This window comes from Chiloscyllium punctatum, chromosome 17 (assembly GCF_047496795.1).
Source record: "Chiloscyllium punctatum isolate Juve2018m chromosome 17, sChiPun1.3, whole genome shotgun sequence".
NCBI classification, from domain to species: Eukaryota; Metazoa; Chordata; class Chondrichthyes; order Orectolobiformes; family Hemiscylliidae; genus Chiloscyllium; species Chiloscyllium punctatum.
The window spans coordinates 91,133,756-91,154,945 of record NC_092755.1 but is presented as its reverse complement, the minus strand read 5'-3'; the positions used below and the strand labels follow the sequence as shown (position 1 = coordinate 91,154,945).

The 21,190-nt window shown below is 40.7% G+C and overlaps 1 protein-coding gene across 4 annotated transcripts in view; it reads left to right on the top strand.

Moving 5' to 3' along the window:
• Positions 1-21,190, top strand: part of acacb (acetyl-CoA carboxylase beta) — a 139,358-nt gene that overhangs the window by 50,496 nt on the left and 67,672 nt on the right. For all 4 annotated transcript variants that reach the window (XM_072587880.1, XM_072587879.1, XM_072587881.1 and 1 more), the window contains 6 exons: positions 1,159-1,247; positions 2,177-2,301; positions 3,452-3,565; positions 5,448-5,561; positions 8,243-8,332; positions 10,160-10,278. In XM_072587880.1, coding sequence (XP_072443981.1) covers positions 1,159-1,247; positions 2,177-2,301; positions 3,452-3,565; positions 5,448-5,561; positions 8,243-8,332; positions 10,160-10,278 — 651 coding nt within the window. The remainder of the gene's footprint in view (positions 1-1,158; positions 1,248-2,176; positions 2,302-3,451; positions 3,566-5,447; positions 5,562-8,242; positions 8,333-10,159; positions 10,279-21,190) is intronic.

The following is a 21,190-nucleotide window of genomic DNA, read 5'->3' as shown; positions in this document are numbered from 1 at the left end:
ATATTTACCCCTGACCTAACCTACACCTCCTTGACACTATGGGCAATTCAGCACAGCCAATTCATCAAACCTGAACATCTTTTGGATTGTGGGAGGAAACCAGAGCACCCAGGGGAAACCCACACAGACATGGGGAGAACGTGTAAACTCCACACAGACAGTCACCCAAGGCTGGAATCAAACCCAGGTCCCTGTTGTTGTGAGGCATCAGTGCTAGCCACTGCGCCACCCCATTCTGTTTCTCCATTGTCAGATGCTGGTAGCCTTGCTGAATATTTCCAGCATTATGTTTTAATTTCAGACTTTCAGCATCTCTGGATTTTTGCAATTGCTTTTTTTAAATCACATCTTTGGCATCACATCCTTTGTTAATTTGCCACCAATTTATCCATGAAGGAGCTAATGTTTCTTTTAATTTCTTTTAGACTTTTTTATAGCTGCGAACAAACATACTGAAGCAAAGAGTAAATATCCATGCTGTCTTTTATTTAGCAAGTTAAACTGCGATCATCACTATTTCCCCATCTACTAGACATGCTTCCTAATCCTGGAAAACCAACAATAAACATATTCTTTCAATTGTGGTTTTCCTTTGGTATTTTACAATGAAAAAATTAAATACCTCAAATGACCATAACTTTTCCTCTCCCAGGCACATTTGGTTTATTACAGTATTCAGTATGTTCCATCTCTGGTGGAATAGACTGTCGTAACCGTAAAAGGAAATTTTGATAATAGATGTATTAGCTGGTGGGAAAACATATTATTAGAGGTCTGGAAACTGAAAGAGAACAGGTATCTTAATAAAATCTGAAAAGCTACTGACAGGAATAATATTGTGGTGACTTACTTAATTTTATGGATGCTTCAGAAAGTAACACTTGCTCAAAATTTTCCCAAATAAAATTAATCAAATCTGACATTTACTCGTTTCTATTTGATTTGTGATTTAAGAAATTAACATGAATATTAATGTTTAAATTAGCCAAGCATGAACAACTGGAAGATTCCAGCTGCCAGCTGTGTTATTGTTTTGCAGCTAACGGATGTATTTTGACCATGTGCCTTCTCCTCTATAATGGGTAGGAATAGCAGTTCCATTGGGTTCCCAACATTATGAAAGATGTATATTTAATTTGTTCCATTTTTTTCTGTCAGCTATCGAAGTGGGATTCGTGGGCACATGAAATCAGTTGTCCTTGACCTGCTGAGGAGGTATCTGAATGTGGAAACACAGTTTCAACAAGGTAAAAAAAAAGTTAGCTTTTAAAATAAAACCAAGAGCTGACCTTACACTCCTTTTGGCTTCACAGTCTTGGGTGGCTACGTGGCAAATTTAAAGTGCTTTTCTGCCTCCTAGCATCTTCTTAACACCGGATTGAATCCATATATCACTTGGTTATACTTCATAAATGTCCCATAGAAACTTCACACAGTTGTTTGTTCTAAGCCCAGTTTATAACAACGGTTATTTATGCACCAGAAATATTAGCCTGTCTTCCCTCTACTGCATGTTTCTGGCATTCTCTTTTTATGTTGCATTTTATCCAAAATTTTTAATGCAAATTGAAATGTTTGAGAATTTAGGTCCTATCTCTTTCAAACCCCCTTTCTAATAATGTGCCTTTCAGTGGCACAGGGGGTGAGCAGAAAGCTTTCTGATCATGTTTCTTTGATCATATACATTTGGAATTTATTAGGAACACACTACATGAGTTTAACCTTCAACTGTCTTTGCTACTACATATTCTGTGTGCTTTCATGTTATTAACTTATTCAGATTTAACAGTCCAATCAAGTATGAACAATTTGGTACTAACTTGCATTTCACTAATCCATGGATAAACTAATGGTATAGCAACACACTGTATTGTAAAATATTCATAAAACTATAAATAGAAATGTATTTTAAAGCATTAAAACAATGCCTCAGATATTATGAAAAAGAAAAGTAGGGTCTGGTGGGAAACGCCTGTGCTCCATGTCCCCAACAGGCTTTTGTCTCAGTCCAAACATTTAGAATCATTTTAACAGAATAAATTAAAATTAACAAAGTGATCTGGAGAAAAACTAAGAATTAACAAGTTCCCAATTCCCAGCTGTTGTTCTCAAGCATGTAACTTGGTTTTATTTTTCTAGACAGTAATGTAGAGTTTTCAAAAATTTCATTTTCCAGCTCATTATGACAAATGTGTGATCAACTTGAGGGAACAGTACAAACCTGATATGACACCAGTACTTGACTGCATCTTCTCTCATGCACAGGTGGCCAAGAAAAACATCCTAGTTATCATGTTAATTGTAAGTACAATAAAATGAGCAGAACCTGAGTAGAGGTTTATCCATTTACTTAGTCCAGGCTAGGTTTTCTGACCAAGCAACATTGATGTCCCCAGCAGTGAAATCTTCTCAATAACTGTAAACCAATATTTTCAGTTCAACATCCAGTAAAATCTTTATCCAAATCTTGAACATTGATGGAAAAGTTGCATATTTTTAATAATTATTAGCAATGACCAGATCATTGTAATTTCCTTGTTGATTACTCCCATAAGTGATCATTACAGTAGTACCTCTCTATAAGCTTATCCTGCCCTCACCTGGCAGGTACAAGTGCATGTTTCCAGATAGACATTATTGCACAGCAATCAAGAAAGAGAAACCTTGCTTCCCCTCCAATCCCTTAGCACAGGCAATGACTGATAATTTGCTGTCCCTGTTAAGAGCTGCTGGATAAGATCAGAGCAGGGTTCATCTTGGCTTTTCATTAGTGTCCATGGCTCATTGATGCTCCCTCAGTCAGACAGTTGTAGAGCCATAGAATCATATAGAATGGAAACAGACCCTTCAGTCCAACTAGTCCATGCTGATAATAATCCCAAAATAAACTAATCCCACCTGCCTGCACTTGGCCCATATTCCTTCAAACATTTCTTATTCATGTACTTATCTAGATGTCTTTTAAATGTTGTAACTGTACCCACATACACCACTCCTCAGGAAGTTCATTTCACATACAAACCACTCTCTGTATAAAAAAAAATGCCCCCATGTCTTTTTAAAAATCGTTTTTCTCTTAGCTTAAAAATATGCCCCCTAATTTTGAAATCCCTCACCCGAGGGAAAGACACTTGCCATTCACCTTATCTATATCCTTATTATTTTATAAACCTCTATAAGGTCACCTCTCAACCTCCTGCACTCCAATGAAGGAAGTCCCAGCCTATCCGGGTTCTCCTTATAACTCAAACCCTTCGTTCCTGGGAACATGCTGATAAGTTTCTTCCGAACCCTCTCCAGTTATTAACAAGAATGTTACATTGTGGAATATTTGTGTTTCAGATATATTGAAGTGTTAATTAGTGGAGGAGATGTTATATGATATTGTAGGTTATTTTACATCTGCTGGGAACAATTGTACATGATTCACTGTATTTTGCTTGTTCATTAGGACCAACTTTGTTCTCGAGATCCCACGTTGACAGAAGAACTGATGGTAATTTTAAATGAACTAACACAACTTAGCAAAATGGAGAATGCCAAGGTGGCTCTACGATCCAGGCAGGTGAGATTCTGCATAACTGGAAAACAGATAACGTGGTTTTGATAGTATATGTGGAAAAGAAAATTAAACTTATGGCAGTGCAGGAGTGAGCATTCAAATTTTAGAAAATCAAGAAAGTGGAAGGGGGACATTTGTTTCCATTTTACAAAAATATCTGTTTGTGAGAAATGAGTGGAAGTAAATTGTGACCTGTTAGTCAGATAATTAATAACCAGCAGGACTTTAATGTGTGGTACGTAACAGCTAACACAATTATTTTAATTAGACATATAGTGGAAAATGGGAGTTAAACAAAGCCAGGTGATAGACATCAATGCATGGATACCATAGTTGCACCAGTGTACTTTCCCATTTTGCTGATCTAAGATACATTTTCAGAAAGGCTAGTCATAGCCACACAATTGCCCGTAGAAGAGGGGAAGGTCTCTGAGTTACTTCTTGGAACATTGTACTTTGTGTGATTAGTTCATCAGCACATAGTTAGAGTGGTCAACTGCAGCAAGTGCCTGTTTTGGGGAAGTTATAAGGTTTGAAGAAAAAAAGAGCTGACTTGTAAATATGATTAAATGAATTAAGGTAAAATAGCAGAACAATTTCACCTTTTTTAATGAGCCAATCTGTGTAAGTGTCCATATTTATATTTGTGCCTCCTGTTTGTCCATCTTAATGATGTTGCCAAAACGGGTACACAATTCCCTCCCTGTTTTTTTTTCAGTGTTATCTGTCGTAATAAAAGATTTACATAATAAAAGATAACGGGTGGCACGGTGGCACAGTGGTTAGCACTGCTGCCTCACAGCGCCAGAGACCCAGGTTCAATTCCCACCTCAGGCGACTGACTGTGTGGAGTTTGCACATTCTCCCCGTGTCTGCGTGGGTTTCCTCTGCGTGCTCCGGTTTACTCCCACAGTCCAAAGATGTGCAGGTCAGGTGAATTGGCCATGCTAAATTGCCCGTAGTGTTAGGTTAGGGGTATGGGTGGGTTACGCTTTGGTGGGTCGGTGTGGACTTGTTGGGCCGAAGGGCCTGTTTCCACACTGTAATCAAATCTAATCTAATATACATTTTAATTCTTAACCTGGATTTTACTCTACTTGCCCCCATTTTCCTGCTTGATTCATCTTGGACCTGAGAAGGATAAACACCTAGCCTCAATATATTCCGTTCACTGATGAGCTCAGTATGTTTGGAGGCAATGTATGTTGTTGTGGACAAAATGTTTTAGCCTAATCTAATTTTGTTTGTTCCGATGACTGTCGGCAGCACTGGAATTTTAAGGAAACATTTGTTCAATGTAAATTTTCTCTGGGTCATGAGTGAAAGAAAACAGCACTTTCTGTTTGAGGTCTACTTGCCTTCCTCTCCTGCTGCCAGTGATTTAAGTGGTGGTAAATTAAATAACTCCACAGAGGCTGGTATCCCGTCACCAAGTCACCCTTTATTTACACGTGGAAAGTCCTTGACACTGATCTTGCTCCCTCGAAGGCAGCTGTCAGTGTGTCAGAATATCTGACACTCCTGTTTTTATCTGTCAGCCAGGCCTCCCTGATGACCTTTAACAATCACCAAACTTTCAAATGTATCCTATGCAAACCATCATTTTGTTCCCATTGTCCCAGATGGCTGGCAGCTTACTCAATCTTCTCGACCATCACATTTAAACAGAAACCACTTCTTACCTAACAACTGACATGGCAGAGATTGCTGGACAACCCTCAATGCTAGCACCATGTGATTGTACCTCCATCCTGGGCTGATCTGTTCTTGGATGACTTCTAGTTTCTCAATCATCATGAATGAAATAGTGGTATCTTACTGTGACCTTGGCTGAAATCAGTTATGCTGCTTCTTTCTGCTAAAATTGTTCTTTAAATGTTTTTAGGTTTTGATCGCATCGCACCTGCCCTCCTATGAGTTGCGGCATAATCAGGTGGAGTCCCTCTTCCTGTCTGCTATCGATATGTATGGCCACCAATTCTGTCCTGACAATCTAAAAGTGAGTTTGAGACTGTAGCATTAGAGTTCTATTTTGATTTGATTAATGAACAGCTTTTGTTACATAATTTATTTTCTCAAGTAACTGAAATAAGCTAACTTTTGGGTGCTAAGGAATTAAGGAATTCGGGGATTGAATTAGAAAGTGGAGTTTAAATGGAGTTAAACTATGATCATACTGTGCAGCAGAGTAGGCCTGTGGGGCTGTATGGCCTACTCCTATTTCATAAGTTCTTATGTTTATTACCATGGCAACAACTGACTACCCTTCCCGAGAATGAAAAGATTTTTTGAGGCTGTTCTTTGACATGGCACACCATAGAAGACTGGAAGCACTTGCCTTCACATCTACCTCCTTGGTCAGGAACAATGTTCAGGTTAAATTATCTGGTCACAGTCTCATTGCTGTTTATAGAATCTTGCTGTATCCAAATTGACAGCCATCTTTCCAACATTACTACAAGGACTACACTTCAAAAATACTTCATAGTCTGTAGAGTGGGATGTACAGTGGTCATGAAAAGTACGATATAAATGGGCTGGGCTTTTTAAAGAGCTAATGAAGTGCCTTGCAATTGTAGCTACTGTTCTGATTTGGAGATGCCAGTGTAGGACTGGGGTGTACAAAGTTAAAAATCAGACAACACCAGGTTATAGTCCAACAGGTTTAATTGGAAGCACACTAGCTTTCGGAGCGTCACTCATTCATTGAGTGGTAGTGAAGAGCTCAATCCTAACACACAGAATTTATAGCAAAAATTTACAGTGTGATGTAACTGAAATTATACATTGAAAAATTGATTGTCTGTTAAGCCTTTCATCTGTTAGATTATCATGATAGTTTCACTTCTTTCATGTGTAAATCACAAAACCTTTTTTTAAAAAGTTGCATTCTCAGGTTAGCTGTTAACAATGGTGATAGCCAGACAATATGTTGAAGATGTTATCCCCCTGTGTTCTCTGTCTATGCCATGATGTTTAGATTGATTCTAATGTAAAAAAGTGAGATAACGGAGTTTTACATGAATTCATGCAGTTTTTGAGCAAAGTACAATGTAACCCTGAAAGTACAAATTCACCCCACAAAATATGTGTGCATGTGGGTCTTTGTCTGTGTGTGTGTGTCTGTCTGTCTGTCTGAGTTGGGGGTTGTGAGTGTGAGAAAGCATATGTGTGCGTGTAGTGAGTGCAGAGTGTCTTAAGTCTATGAGGGGGTGCATGTGGGAGTGTGTGTGTAAGGGTGTGTGTGGGTGTCTGTGCGCGTCTGTGTATACCTGTGTCTATGTGTATATGTGTGTGTGTATGTGTGTGTGTGTGTGTGTGTGTGTGTGTGCGCGCGCAGAGGAGTGTCTGTGAGTGTGTGTATAGTGCAATAGTGGTCACCTGTAATGTGACATGAACTCAACGTTGAGGCCCTCCCTATGGGTACCGAACTAAGCTATCAGCCTCTGTTCGGCCACATTTTGCTGCTGCTTGTCCATGAAAGGCTTAACAGACAATCAATTTTTCAATGTATAATTTCAGTTACATCACACTGTAAATTTTTGCTATAAATTCTATGTGTTAGATTGAGCCCTCCACTACCACCTGATGAAGGAGCGACGCTCCGAAGGCTAGTGTGCTTCCAATTAAACCTGTTGGACTATAACCTGGTATTGTGTGATTTTTAACTTTGTAGCTACTGTTGTAATCTAGGAAACAAGTTAATCAATTTGCACTAAAGCTGTCACTGTGTGGAATAAACTTTGAAATACAGGCAATCCTGAGATGCAAATAGGTTCCATTCTGGAGTCTGTTTGCAAGTCGTTTTGTACCCAAGTTGGAACTCTATGCAGGACAATATAAAGGAGCAGTTCCTAAATACAGGAAATGCTCATATGATGGATCTTTAAAATTACACCCTGGGTATGAGATTGCATTTTTAATTTGGATGTTCATAAATCAGGGATCTGCTGGACCACAAAAACTGGAATTATTTAAGGTGTTACAATTGAGAGATGTTATGACGTCTATGGATAGATGATCGATGATGGTTGATTGATCGTTATCATTCATGATAATTGTTACATCAGTAGGGGTTGGCACAACTGGTAGTTGGCTGAAGTTGGTGACTTTTGCCTGTTTACCTAGCAACCTTCAGTTGGGGATTGTTGCATTTTGTAACATCTAGATTTATTGTCCAGGTAGTACGTTGGCTCAGTGGTTAGCACTGCTGCCTCACAGCACCAGGGATCCAGTTTCAATTCCAGCCTCGGGTGACAGTATGTGTGGAGTTTGCACGTTCTCCCCGTATCTGCGTGGGTTTCCTCCAGGTTCTCCAGTTTCCTCCCTCAATCCAAAGATGTGCAGGTTAGGTGAATTGGTCATTCTAAGTTGCCCGTAGTGTTAGGTGCATCAGTCAGAGGGAAATGGGTCTGGGTGGGTTACTGTCCGGAGGGTTGGTATGGACTTGTTGGACCGAAGGGCCTGTATCCACACTGTAGGGAATCAAATCTAATAAAGTAGTTGTTCCAAAATGATTGAGGTGTGTGTGACTACCTATGCAATTGAACTATATGACAATTTCTGGAATGTAAAGAGTACAATTTATTTTTTAGAATTTTAGATTATTATATTTTTGTCTTGTTCAGCCAAGAAGGGATTAATGGACCAAACATTCATTCTATTGTTGTTTGGCTTTAGAAACTGATCTTCTCAGAGACCTCTATTTTTGATGTTCTGCCCAGCTTCTTCTATCATGTCAATAGAGTTGTACGGATGGCAGCTCTTGAGGTAAATCATAACTTACTGAAAATATTTTATGGTTCATTTGTGATGCTGGATTACTTATTTTTTTTAAAATTAAATCCCATTTTACATAAATAAGAGTTGTTTTTTGTTTTCAATTTTCTCGTCTTATGCCACTGACTATTATTGTTACGTAATGCCAAATGTAGTCTTTTAAATCTCACCCAGATGATTACACATATTTCAAGCAAAAGATATCAATTTCAGAATCCCTAAGTGATTCCCTGCCTTTCGGGTGAATAATATTTTCTGATCCTTCATTCATTAATCAATGATGCAAATTCATAACTGTGCACTCACAATGATAATTGCTACAATACACACTTAGAGCATTATACCAAGAATATCAAAATAATGAATACAATTGCTTACATTGTTACAAAGCATTAAGTAGTTAGGATTGTTCCTAAATTGTGGGCTGATTCCCACCACTTGTAATCAGATGACTGCCTCATTATACTGAAGCATATTTAGCTATTCTTCACTATATCTTAGTGTCCAAACTGTGCATAGTGAGTTTTGAGAAGATTCGTAGCCCAGGTTGAGGTTTTGGATGTAGGTTTGCTTGCTGAGCTGCAAGGTTCATTTCCAGACGTTTCATTACCCTACTAGATAATATCTTCAGTGGGCTTCAGGCGAAGCAATGCTGAGAATTCCTGCTTTCTATTTATATGTTTGGATTTCTTTGGGTTGTTGATGTCGTTTCCTGTGGTGATGTTATTTCCTGTGGTAAAGTCATTTCCTGTTCCTTTTCTCAAGGAGTGATAGATGGGGTCTAACTCGATGTGTTTGTTGATAGAGTTCCGGTTGGAATGCCATACTTCTAGGAATTCTCACGCGTGTCTTTGTTTGGTTTGTCCTAGGTTGGAGAGTCCTTTTCCTGCAACACAGGAGAGTTTTTTGACTGCAACCCTACCAGTATGCTCAACTCAAACTCAAATGCAGGCTTACACATAAATCTCTTAGTCAACTAGCATACACAAGTTCCACTAGTACCCCCTCCGGTAGAGTTCATACTGGCTTTTAAAATTCTCGTCTTTGTGTAATGTTCAAAGAGAAAAACATGAATTGTGCCTGTCATTTGGTATATTATCTGCAGGAAATGGCCTGCTGTTAAGCAAGGCTTCATCAGTCTCTCCTTGTCTTTGTAGTCACAATAAATTTTGCCTTTTCTTCCTCTAAAGGTTATTGTTTGAAATTTCCTCCACACCTTTAGGTGTAACATTCCATGGGTCTCTCCCTCTCCAGAAAGCCACTTATTTTCAGCTGTAGCTCTTTTTTGGCTGTATCAGCTCTCTTTAAAAAAATTGGAATTACAACATAAAAATGTCAATAGTAGTTTGAGGTTCTCACCTAATAATCATTACATCATCCAGACATTAGATAGCACTTGAAAAGGATTGTCTTATTTTTCAACACTTCCCCTTTATTCACTTTCACCTTCCTTAGTCTATGGTTGCTAACACCAACTGAAGCACTACCACTGTCATTCTGGCTCTGAACAAATAACTCAGAATGTTCCAGATGTGGAATTGGTTTTACATTGATCCACTGGGAAAGATCTGATAACGGTCTTTATTAAGAGAACTCAGTTGTGTGAAAACCTCAACAAGTATTTGAATAATCAAAAAAGTAGAGAAGAAAAAATATTGCTGTTCATTTCACCCATCTGATGAGCTGAAAGCTTCCTCTGAATTGGCAGTGGCTGAGGTCTTTAAACTCACCTTTCATTTCTATCTCTTCAAGAGAATTTTGGTTTAACACTGAATATTCAGTTTACCATATGATATATGTTCCTTTTTTGTGTGAAAGGTATATGTGCGGAGAGCATACATTGCCTACGAACTGAACAGCGTACAGCACCATCGACTGCATAATGGCATTTGTGTGGTGGATTTCCAGTTCTTACTTCCTTCATCTCATCCAAACAGGTACTGCAGGATTTAGACTAAACTTTGCCAAGTAATAAATAACTTGCATGTGCATGTATTGCTTGTCCTTCTCAAATGCTGTTTGTTGCAGAACTGTTAAGATTCAAAAATGTTTTCCCTTCATTGGTTGTGCTCAATTTTGTTATTGGTGAATGTGGACTGTATTGAGTTCTGTATGTGAGCAGAGCAGTCAGTGGAGGATAGCCCCTGAAAATGGACATGGGATCGCAGTGTACAATTAGCTGTTCCTATTCAATGTTATGCAGATAGTTTGACAATATGCCTGTTGCCTCCTCATTTCAGCTAGTATTAGCCAAGCTGTTTATTGTCTGTATACATCAGAGGGAGCACAAAGTCATATCTTACTCATATCATTTATAGCTAACCTGCACTCCATTACAAATGAGTGGTGCATTGTGGCTAGAGCAGGTGCTGACAATCAAGCAGGAAGTGAATCTGACATTGAAAACAGTGGCACAATATCGGAGAGAAAAAAATTCAAGGTTTTAAGACAGTGCACTTGGAGGACATGATGGAGGAGGTGGAAAATAAAAATGACATCCTAGATCCATAGGGAGTCAGGACACTTTCCAGATTCCTGGTTCATTTCAAAAGCACTGGGGACAGATAATCGTGGAAGTCAATGCCAGGTGTCAAGTACCAAAGCTGCAAGAAATTCAATGACCTTGCATGAGCAGTCAGGGGCAGTGAATACATCTTCAAATGCCTATTTATACCAATGCACCATTAAGCTTTGACATTGTTCAGTTCAGCACATCCTCATCATGGAGTTCAGAAGAATGAAGCCGGATCTGATTGAGGTATATAAAATGTTAAAGGGGATTGATAAGGTGGAAGTTGAACAATTGATCTCTCTTGTGGGATAGTCTTGAACAAGAAGTAATATATATAGAGTGAGAGGAGGTAGGTTCAAAACTGAGATGAGGTGAAACTATTTTTTTCAGAGGGTTGTGAATCTATGGAACTCACTGCTCCAGAGTGCAGAGAAGGCAGAATCAATCAACAGATTCAAGAAAGAAATAAGTATGTTTCTGATGAAAAGCAGGATAAAGGGCTGTGGGGAGTGGCAGGAAAGTAGAGAATAGGATAAAATCAGCCATGATCATGTTAGATGGCAGAGCAGGCTAGAAGGGCTGCATTGCCTACCCCTGATACTAATTCACGTGTTCCTGTCAGCACTTCACCTAACATTCATATGCTTCACTTCAACTTCACACACACAGATGCCAGTGGCGCCATGCACCATCAGAAGGCTATGTGATCATTCAGCCAGCTTCCATCTGGCAAGTGATAATAAAGTTCAGTTGGTTCTCACTGAAATAGCACACCTGAGTGACCTCCTTTATTCAGCTGACAGCAAATTGCAAGATGTTGCAATTGTCTTTAGTTCCAGCCTGGAAGAAACCAGAACCAGAACATTTCATTGTCACCTTCGCAGCCCCTGACAATGTATTGCTCTGAGCTTGCAATTGTGTCTACAGCAGCTGGCAGATTTCATTCAAGAATGCCCTTACTAAAGCGCAAACATCTCATCTGAGGGTCCTTCATAACTTATCACGGTGTTGCCTCATATCTACATAAGTGTCCTTTGAACCTGGAAACGTTGGATAGCAGCTGATCATTTTGCTTGTTATTAATACGAAAGAATTTGGTGAAGAATTAAATCCCATTACCATCACAAGAGAAGTATTATTGGACAAACTAATGGGGCTAAAGGCAGGTAAGTCCCCTGGTATGGATGTCTTGCATCCTAGGATCCTAAAAGGAGTAGCTACGAAGAAATTGGATGAATTTATTGTAATTTTTCAAAAATCCTTGGATTCTGAAGTAGTACCAGAGGATTGGAAACGGTAGAAGTGACACCCTATTCAAAAAGGAAGGTAAAAAGTGGATATCTATAGGCTGATTAGGCAAACATCCATTGTTGGAAAAGAATTGGAATCAATTATTAAAGAAATAATGGCAGCATGTCAGGAAAACCATAATCTGATCAACCTGAGTCATCACAGCTTCATGAAATAGAAATCTTGTCTGAGTAATTTACTAAGGTTTTTCGAGGAAGACTCCACCAGGGTGGATACAGGGGAACTAGTAAATGCGTTATATTGGGACAGAAGGCATTTGACAAGCTACCTTACAGAAGGTTAAGTCATAAGATAAGAGTCCATTACGTTGAAGGTGGTTTATTGGCTTGGATAGAGAATTGGCTAATGGACAGGAAACAGCAACTGGGGAGAAACACTCTTTTTTCAGATTGGCAACCTGTAACCAATGGGGTTCCACATAGATCAGTGCTGGAACCACAACTGTTTACAATATACAGAACAACCTCTGTTATCTGAACATTAATTATCCATCAATTATCTGAACAAGATCTCACGGTCCCTGTACATGCATTTCAATTGAAGTGGGAAAATTCTATTCCTCATCCATTTAATGCATCATTTTGTAAACTTGACAGAAATATAGATGCAAGTATGCTTTGATAAATAATTGACTTCAAATATATACTCGAGACGTGACATTAGAGTTAAGTCTGACACTTCTTATAGAAAGGCTGTCCAAAACGTATTCTCCCTGAGGACAAAGGTTTGTGACTGTGAACACATAAGAACAACATAGCCCGAGCTGTGCACTCTAATGGCAAGATTCCCTCTCAACATTGACTAGTTCCATTTTGCAAACACAGCAATTTTTTTCCTCGGCTCATGCTATGGCGAGTTAAGTCAAAAATGTACTCACACTTTTCATTTCCGTTGCTTTTTCTTCCCATTATCCCATGACGACTCTTTTTATCCAAATAAAATGTAGTTCAATTTCTTTCAGCTGACAAGAAAATTTAATATAACTTTTTTTTTGATGGGTGGGAGCAAATAGTGGTGAGTTAGAGCACATGAAAATAAACAGGAAAAAAAAACTTGACTGGAGGAAATACGTGGAAAACATTATCACCCTAAAAAAAATTGATGAGAGGACAGAAACTGATCCCCCTGTATTTTGTGCCTCTCTTTCTCTCTCTCTCTCTCTCTCTCTCTCTTTCTCTAAGGGCTTAGCGGTCGCTGAAGAGGGAGGGACAACACTTGGTTAGTCTGGATGACGGGACGACACCGAACAGAAAGATGCTGGCTGCTGTAGAGGACCGGGATAAAACAGAGGAAAATGTTCTTTGTTTATGATCAGATCAGATATCCGAAGTTATCCAAACAAAATACTCACTGCCTGTCTTGTTCGGATAATCGAGGTTGTTCTTAGAGAAAGGAACTTTGAGAATGACTTAGAGAAAGGAACTGAATGTACTACAGCCAAATTTCTGAATCACACAAAAATAAGTGGAAAAGCAAGTGCAGGAGGGATACTGATGGTTTACAGAAAGATATTGTTCTTACTTCTTATCATCTTATGGTTCATGGGTTAGGTAAGTGGGCAAAAGATTGGTGAATGGAATATAATGTGGGGAAATATGAAGTTGTTCATTTTGGAAAGGAGAACAAAAGAACAAAATATTATTTAAATGGAGAAAAACTGCAACAGAATGATTAAAGGGAACTTGTGCATGAAACACAGAAAAGTAGCACACAGAGACAGCTGGTAATCAGGAAGGTTAATAGAATCAAAAACAGAAGTTGCAGGAAAAGCTCAGCAGGTCTGGCAGCATATGTGAAGGGAAATCAAAGTTAACTTTTTAGGTCTGGTGACCCTTCCTCAGAGCAGGAAGGGTCTGAGAAAGAGTCATCAGACCCGAAACATTAACTTTGATTTCTCTCCACAGATGCTGCTAGACCTGCTAAGCTTTTCCAGCAACTTCTGTTTTTGTTTCTGATTTAGAGCATTCGCAGTTATTTTGGTTTTTATTAAAGCTAATAAAATATTGGTCCTTATTTCAAGGGGATTGGAGGATAAAAGTAGGGAAGTCTCATTGCAATTGTACAAGGTGCTGGTGAGAACATATCAGGAGTTCTGTGAGCACGTTTGGTTCCCGTATTTAAGGAACAATATTATTTCAATGAAGGCAGTTCAGGAATGTTTAAAAGGAGGACTCCCAGTTCGGAGGGGCTGTCTTATGAGCAAAGACTGAACAGGTTGGGACTCTACTCACTGCAGTTTAAAAGAATGAAAGGTGATCCTATTAAAAGATTCTTAAGGGGCTTGACAGCATAAATGCTGAGAGGATCAGAGGACAGTCTCAGAATAAAGGAGCACTAATTTAAGACTGAGATAAGGAGGAATTTCTTCTATGTAGAACATAGAACATTATGGTGCAGTACTGACCCTTCAGCCCTCCATGTTGTGCGGCCCTGTGAAACCAGTATGAAGCCCATCTATCCCACATTATTCCACTCTCATCCATATGCCTATCCAATGACCTTTTAAATGCCCGTAAAGTTGGCGAGTCTTCAAGCAGGGCATTCCATGCCCCTACTTCTCTGAGTGAAGAAACTAACTCTGACATCTGTCCTATATCTATCACCCCTCAATTTGAAGCTATGCCCCCCTCATGCTATCCATCACCATCTTCGGAAAAGGTTCTCACTGTCCACCTGATCTAACCCTCTGATTATCTTATCTGTCTCAATTAAGTCACCTCTCAACCTTCTTCTCTCGAATGAAAACAGCCTCAAGTCCCTCAACCTTTCTCATAAGACCTTCCTTCCATACCAGGCAGCATCCTGGTAAATCTCCTCTGGACCCTTTCCAAAGCTTACACATCCTTCCTATAATGCAGTGACCAGAACTGCACGCAATACTCCAAGTGTGGCTGCAGCAGTTTTGTACAGCTGCAGCATGAACTCATGGTTCTGAAACTCAATACCTCTACTAATAAAAGCTAACACGCTATATGCCTTCAGAACAGCCTATCAACCTGGATGGCAACTTTGAGGGAATCTATGTACATGGACACCAAGATCTCACTGCTCATCTACACTACCAAGAATCTTATCATTTGCCCAGTAATCTGCATTCCTGTTACTCCTTCCAAAGTGAATCACCTCACACTTTCCTGCATTAAGCTCCATTTGCCACCTCTCAGCCCAGCTCTGCAGCTTATCTATGTCCCTCTGTAGCCTACAACATCCTTTGGCACTATCCACAACTGTACCGACCTTAGTGGCTTCCTCAAATTTAATAACCGATCCTTCTATGCCCTCACCCAGGTCATTTATAACAATGACAAACAGCAGTGGACCCAAAACAGATCCTTGCAGTACACGACTAGGAACTGAACTCCAGGTTGAACATTTCCCATCAACCACCACCCTCTGTCTTCTTTCAGCTAGCCAATTTCTGATCCAAACCGCTAAATCACCCTCAATCCCATGCCTGTGTATTTTGTGCAGTAGCCTATTGTGGAGAACTTTATCAAATGCCTTACTAAAATCCATATATACCACGTCATTTACCCTTATCCACCTGTTTGATCACCTTCTCAAAGAACTCATTAAGGTTTGTGAGGCATGACCTACCCTTCATAAAACTGTGTTGACTATCCCTAATCAACTTATTCCTATCGAGATGATTATACATCTATTATTACCTTTTCCAAGACTTTACCCACAATCAAAGTAAGGCTCGCTGATCTATAATAACCAGGGTTGTCTCTCCTCTCCTTCTTGAATAAGGGAACAACATTTGTTATACTCCAGTCTTCTGGTATTATTCCTGTAGACAATGACAACATAAAGATCAAAGCCAAAGGCTCAGCAATCTGTTCCCTGACTTCCCAGAGAATCCTGATATAAATCCCATCCAGTCCAGGGGATTTATCTATTTTCACACGTTCCAGAATTTCTAACACCTCCTCCATGTGAACCTCAATTCCATCTAGTCTAGTAGCCTGTTTCTCAGTATTCTCCTCAACAACACTGTCTTTTTCCAGTGTGAATACTGATGAAAAATATTCATTTCGCGCTTCCCCTATCTCTTCTGACTCCAAGCACAACTTCCCACTATTGTCCTTGATTGGCCCTATTCTTAATCTAGCCATTCTTTCATCACTTATATACCTATAGAAAGCTTTAGGACTTTCCCTGATCCTATCTGCCAACAACTTCTCATGTCCCCTCCTCTCTCATCTTAGCTCTTTCTTTAGGTCTTTCCTGGCTACCTTGTAACCCTCAATCACCCTAAGTGAGCCTTAACATCTCATCCTAACATAAGCCTTCTTCCTCCTCTTGACAAGAGATTCAACTTCTTTAGTAAAGCATAGCTCCTGCGCTCAACAACTTCCTCCCTGTCTGATAGGTACATACATATCAAGGACACACAGCAGCTGTTCCTTGAATAAACTTCACAATTCTATTGTGCCCATGCCCTGCAGTTTCTTTCCCCATCCTATGTATCCTAAATCTTGCCTAATCACATCATAATAGCCTTTCCCCCAGCTGTAGCTCTTGCCTTCCGGTGTATACCTATCCCTTTCCATTGCTAAAGTAAACATAACTGAACTGTGGTCACTATCACCAAAGTACTCACCTACCTCCAAATCTGACACCTGTCTGGATTCATTGCGCAGTACCAAATCTAATGTGGCCTCGCCCCTTATTGGCCTGTCTACACACTGTGTCAGAAAACCCTCCTGCACACAATGGACAAAAACTGACCTGTCTAAAGTACTTGAACTATAGTATTCCCAGTCAATACCATCCCCTATAACAACCACCCTGTCACTCTCACTCCTATTGAGAACTACCTTTGCTATCCTTTCCTCTACATCTCTAGAACTATTTGGAGGCCTATCAAAAACTCCCAACAGGGTGACCTCTCCTTTCCTGTTTCTAATCTCAGCCCATCCTACCTCAGTTGATGAATCCTCAAATGTCCTTTCTGCAGCCGTAGTACTGTCCTTGACTAACAATGCCACGCCTTCACCTCTTTTACCATCTTCTCTCTTCTTACTGAAACATCTAAATCCCAGAACCTGCAATAACCATTCCTGTCCCTGCTCTACCCATGTCTCTGAAATGGCCACAACATCGAAATCCCAGGTACCAACCCATGCTGCAAGTTCACCCACCTTATTCCGGATGCTTCTGGCTGAAAATTGGACACACTTCAAACCAATCTTTTGCTTGTGAATGCCTTCATGCGACCCTGAAACCTAATTTCAGACCTCCCTACTCACAACCTCCTCTATACTCGAACTACAATTTAGGTTCCTATCCCCCTGCTGAATTAGTTTAAACCCACCCGAAGAGCATTAGCAAATTCCCCCTCCTAGGATATTGGTACCCCTCTAGTTCAGGTGAAGACCATCCTGTTTGTAGAGGCCCCACCTACCCCAGAAAGAGCCCCAATTATCCAGGCGCCCCAATTATCCAGCCTCTCACAGGCTTGTGAGTCTTTGAAACTCCTTGCCACAAGGAGCTAAGGGAACAGTGACTTTGTGTATATTTAGGGCTAGGATTGAAAGATCTTTAATCCGAGAGGAATTGAAGGTTACGGAGAAAGGACAGAAAAGTAGACGTGAGGAATGTCAGATCATATGACCTATTGAATGGCAGAGGAGGCTTGAGGTACCAAGCAGCCAACTTCTATTCCTATTTCTTCTGGTCTTCTGGTTCATGGAATATGGGTGTCATAGGCTAGGCCAGTATCATTTATTATCCATGTCTAATTACTCTTCAGAATCTGCTTGATCTAATGTATACGCACAGCACAGTTTGAAGGGAGCTCCAGGATATTTGCAATATTTGTGAAGATTTGTAGCTCAGGTTGTGGTTCAGGTTGTACACAACAAACCTAAACAAGTAGACACAACATGCCCAGAGACTCTAGCCAGACCACCATATATTAAAAAAAGATAGCTCGGCGATGACGACCGGACTACTCCAGCCCCTTGGCGTCAAGGTAGCCCCTAAACCTACCAATACAATGAAACAGCTCTTGATGAATCTAAAGGACCCTGTACCAACAACCAGCAGAACGAACATCATATACAAATACCCTGCAAGAATTGCAACAAACATTACATTGGACAGACGGGCAGGAAACTAGCCATCAGGATATATGAGCACCAACTAGCCACCAAAAGACACCACCAACTATCACTAGTATCCTTACACACACACAACAAGGGACATCAGTTCCACTGGGACAATACATCCATCCTGGGACGGGCTAAACAAAGGCATGCACAGGAATTCCTAGAGGCCTGGCATTGACACCGGAACTCTATTTACAACACAAGTGACCTGTGTTGTGATCATGTCCAGTACAAATCCATATCTGACCAGATCAAAAGCAGTATACACCGTTAGATCTCAGGGCAAAAGTATGGACTGCAGATAGACCCCAACCTGGATAATTGGGGCTCTTTCTGGGGTAGGTGGGACTTGTACAAACATGATGGTCTTTACCTGAACTAGAGGGGTACCAATATCCTGGGGAGGGGCGGGGGGGGTGGCGGGGGTGGAATTTGCTAATGCTCTTCGGGTGGGTTTAAACTAATTCAGCAGGGGGATAGGAACCTAAATTGTAGTTTGAGTATAGAGGAGGTTGTGAGTAGGGAGGTCTGAAATCTGGTCAGATATGGATTTGTACTGGACATGATCCTGGGTCAATGGGCTGAGAAGTGGCAGATGGAGTTTAATTCAGATAAATGCGAGGTGCTGCAATTTGGGAAAGCAAATCTTAGCAGGACTTATACACTTAATGGTAAGGTCCTAGGGAGTGTTGCTGAACAAAGAGACCTTGGAGTGCAGGTTCATAGCTCCTTGAAAGTGGAGTCGCAGGTAGATAGGATAGTGAAGAAGGCGTTTGGTATGCTTTCTTTTATTAGTCAGAGTATTGAGTACAGGAGTTGGGAGGTCATGTGGCGGCTGTACAGGACATTAGTTAGGCCACTGTTGGAATATTACATGCAATTATGGTCTCCTTCCTATCGGAAAGATGTTGTGAAACTTGAAAGGGTTCAGAAAAGATTTACAGGGACGTTGCCAGGGTTAGAGGATCTGAGCTACAGGGAGAGGCTGAACAGGCTGGGGCTGATTTCCTAGGAGCGTCGGAGGCTGAGGGGTGACCTTATAGAGGTTTACAAAATTATGAGGGGCATGGATAGGATAAATAGACAAAGTCTTTTCCCTGGGGTCGGGGAGTCCAGAACTAGAGGGCGTAGGTTTAGGGTGTGAGGGGAAAGATATAAAAGAGACCTATGGGGCAACCTTTTCACGCGAGAGGGTGGTACATGTATGGAATGAGCTGCCAGAGGTGGAGGCTGATACAATTGCAGCATTTAAGAGGCATTTGGATGGATATATGAATAGGAAAGGTTTGGAGAGATATGGGCCGGTTGCTGGCAGGTGGGACTAGATTGGGTTGGGATATCTGGTCGGCATGGTCGGGTTGGACCGAAGGGTCTGTTTCCACGCTGTACATAAATATGAATCTATGACTCTATTTGGACCCCATTTACCAACCTCTTAGAAAAAGAACCAGAAGTGATATCGCCCATCACAACAGACCAAGACAAATAGATAAATAGAAAACAGGACAGTACACCAGTGCTTCAATGGAGGCTCACTGATCGTGTTACCTAGCATGGTGATGAAACATCTGAGAACAAATCTGCCAGCTCAGCAAGCAAATTTACAACTAGAGCTCCAGGATGTTAGTGAAGTGACAGTGAAGGGACAGCGATACGATTCCAAACAGGATAGTGTGTGGTTTGTGGTAGTTGTGTTCCCATGCTTTCCAGATCATAGAGACAAGATGCTGGAGAAGTGCTGCTATCCATGCAAAGCACCAAGGCCTGTGCCTACTGTATGCGCCCAGACTTCAGTGCAATGGCCCTCTGCTACCAATCAGTGCATGGCTATCCCCCTATTTTAAAAAGATAGAATCTTTGGAAGCTGCTGCGTCAATTAAAGGTTCTGCAGCAGAAGCTGGAGTTAAGGGACCCTGGAACAGGAAAAACAGAAAGGCCCATGATTTCTTTTCCTGACCCTGGATAGGGGTTGTGAGTTTAGAAGAGGCTGGTTTAGGGAGGTTTGCTGTGCGTCATGTAGATGGCACATACTGCTACAGCTGTGCATTGATGGTGGAGGGAGTGAATGTCGAAGGCAGTGCACGGGATGCCAGTCAGTGGGCTGCTTTGTCGTAGATGGTGTTAAGCTTCTTGATCAGTGTTGGAGCTGTTATCAATTAAGCAAGTGGAGAGTATTTCATCACTTACCTGAACTGTGCTTTATAGATGGTAGACACTATTTGAAGAATCAGGAGCTGAATTACTCACTGCAGCATGTCCAGCCTCTAACCTGCTCTTGTAGAGTAGAGTAGCTTTTATTTGTCATTTCTACCATATGCAGCTGGTACAGCAAAAATGAGATAGCGTTCCTCCAGGACCAAGGTGCTACATGGACAGCACAAATTACACCATCATACAAAAGGCAGCATACAGTGTATAAGAAAGACAAGACATGCAAATTCCATTGTAATAAAGGAATGATAGGCATTGTTCTAGCAGCAATTTGAAATCGTGCAAAGAATTTCAGATGGAAAAGAGTCCGATCATACTGTGTTAGGAGGCTGATGGCTTAGGGGAAGAAACTGTTGCACAGTCTGGCTGTGAGAGACGGAATGCCCCGCTATCTTCTGCCAAATGGTAGGAGGAAAAAATGTTTGAGTAAGGGATGTGTAGCATCTTCCACAATGCCTTTTGGATGCAGTGTGTGGTGTAAATGTCTGTAATAGAAGGGAGAGATATCTCAATGGTCTTCTCAGCTGTCTTCACTATCAGTTGTAGAGTCTTACGATTCCCAAACCAAGCAGTGAGACAGCAGCTCAGTGTACTTGCAGTGAACCCTCTGTAGAATGTGATGAGGATGGGGAATGGGAGGTGTGCTTTCCTCAACCTATACAGAAAGTAGAGACACTGCTCGGCTTTCTTGGCTGTGAA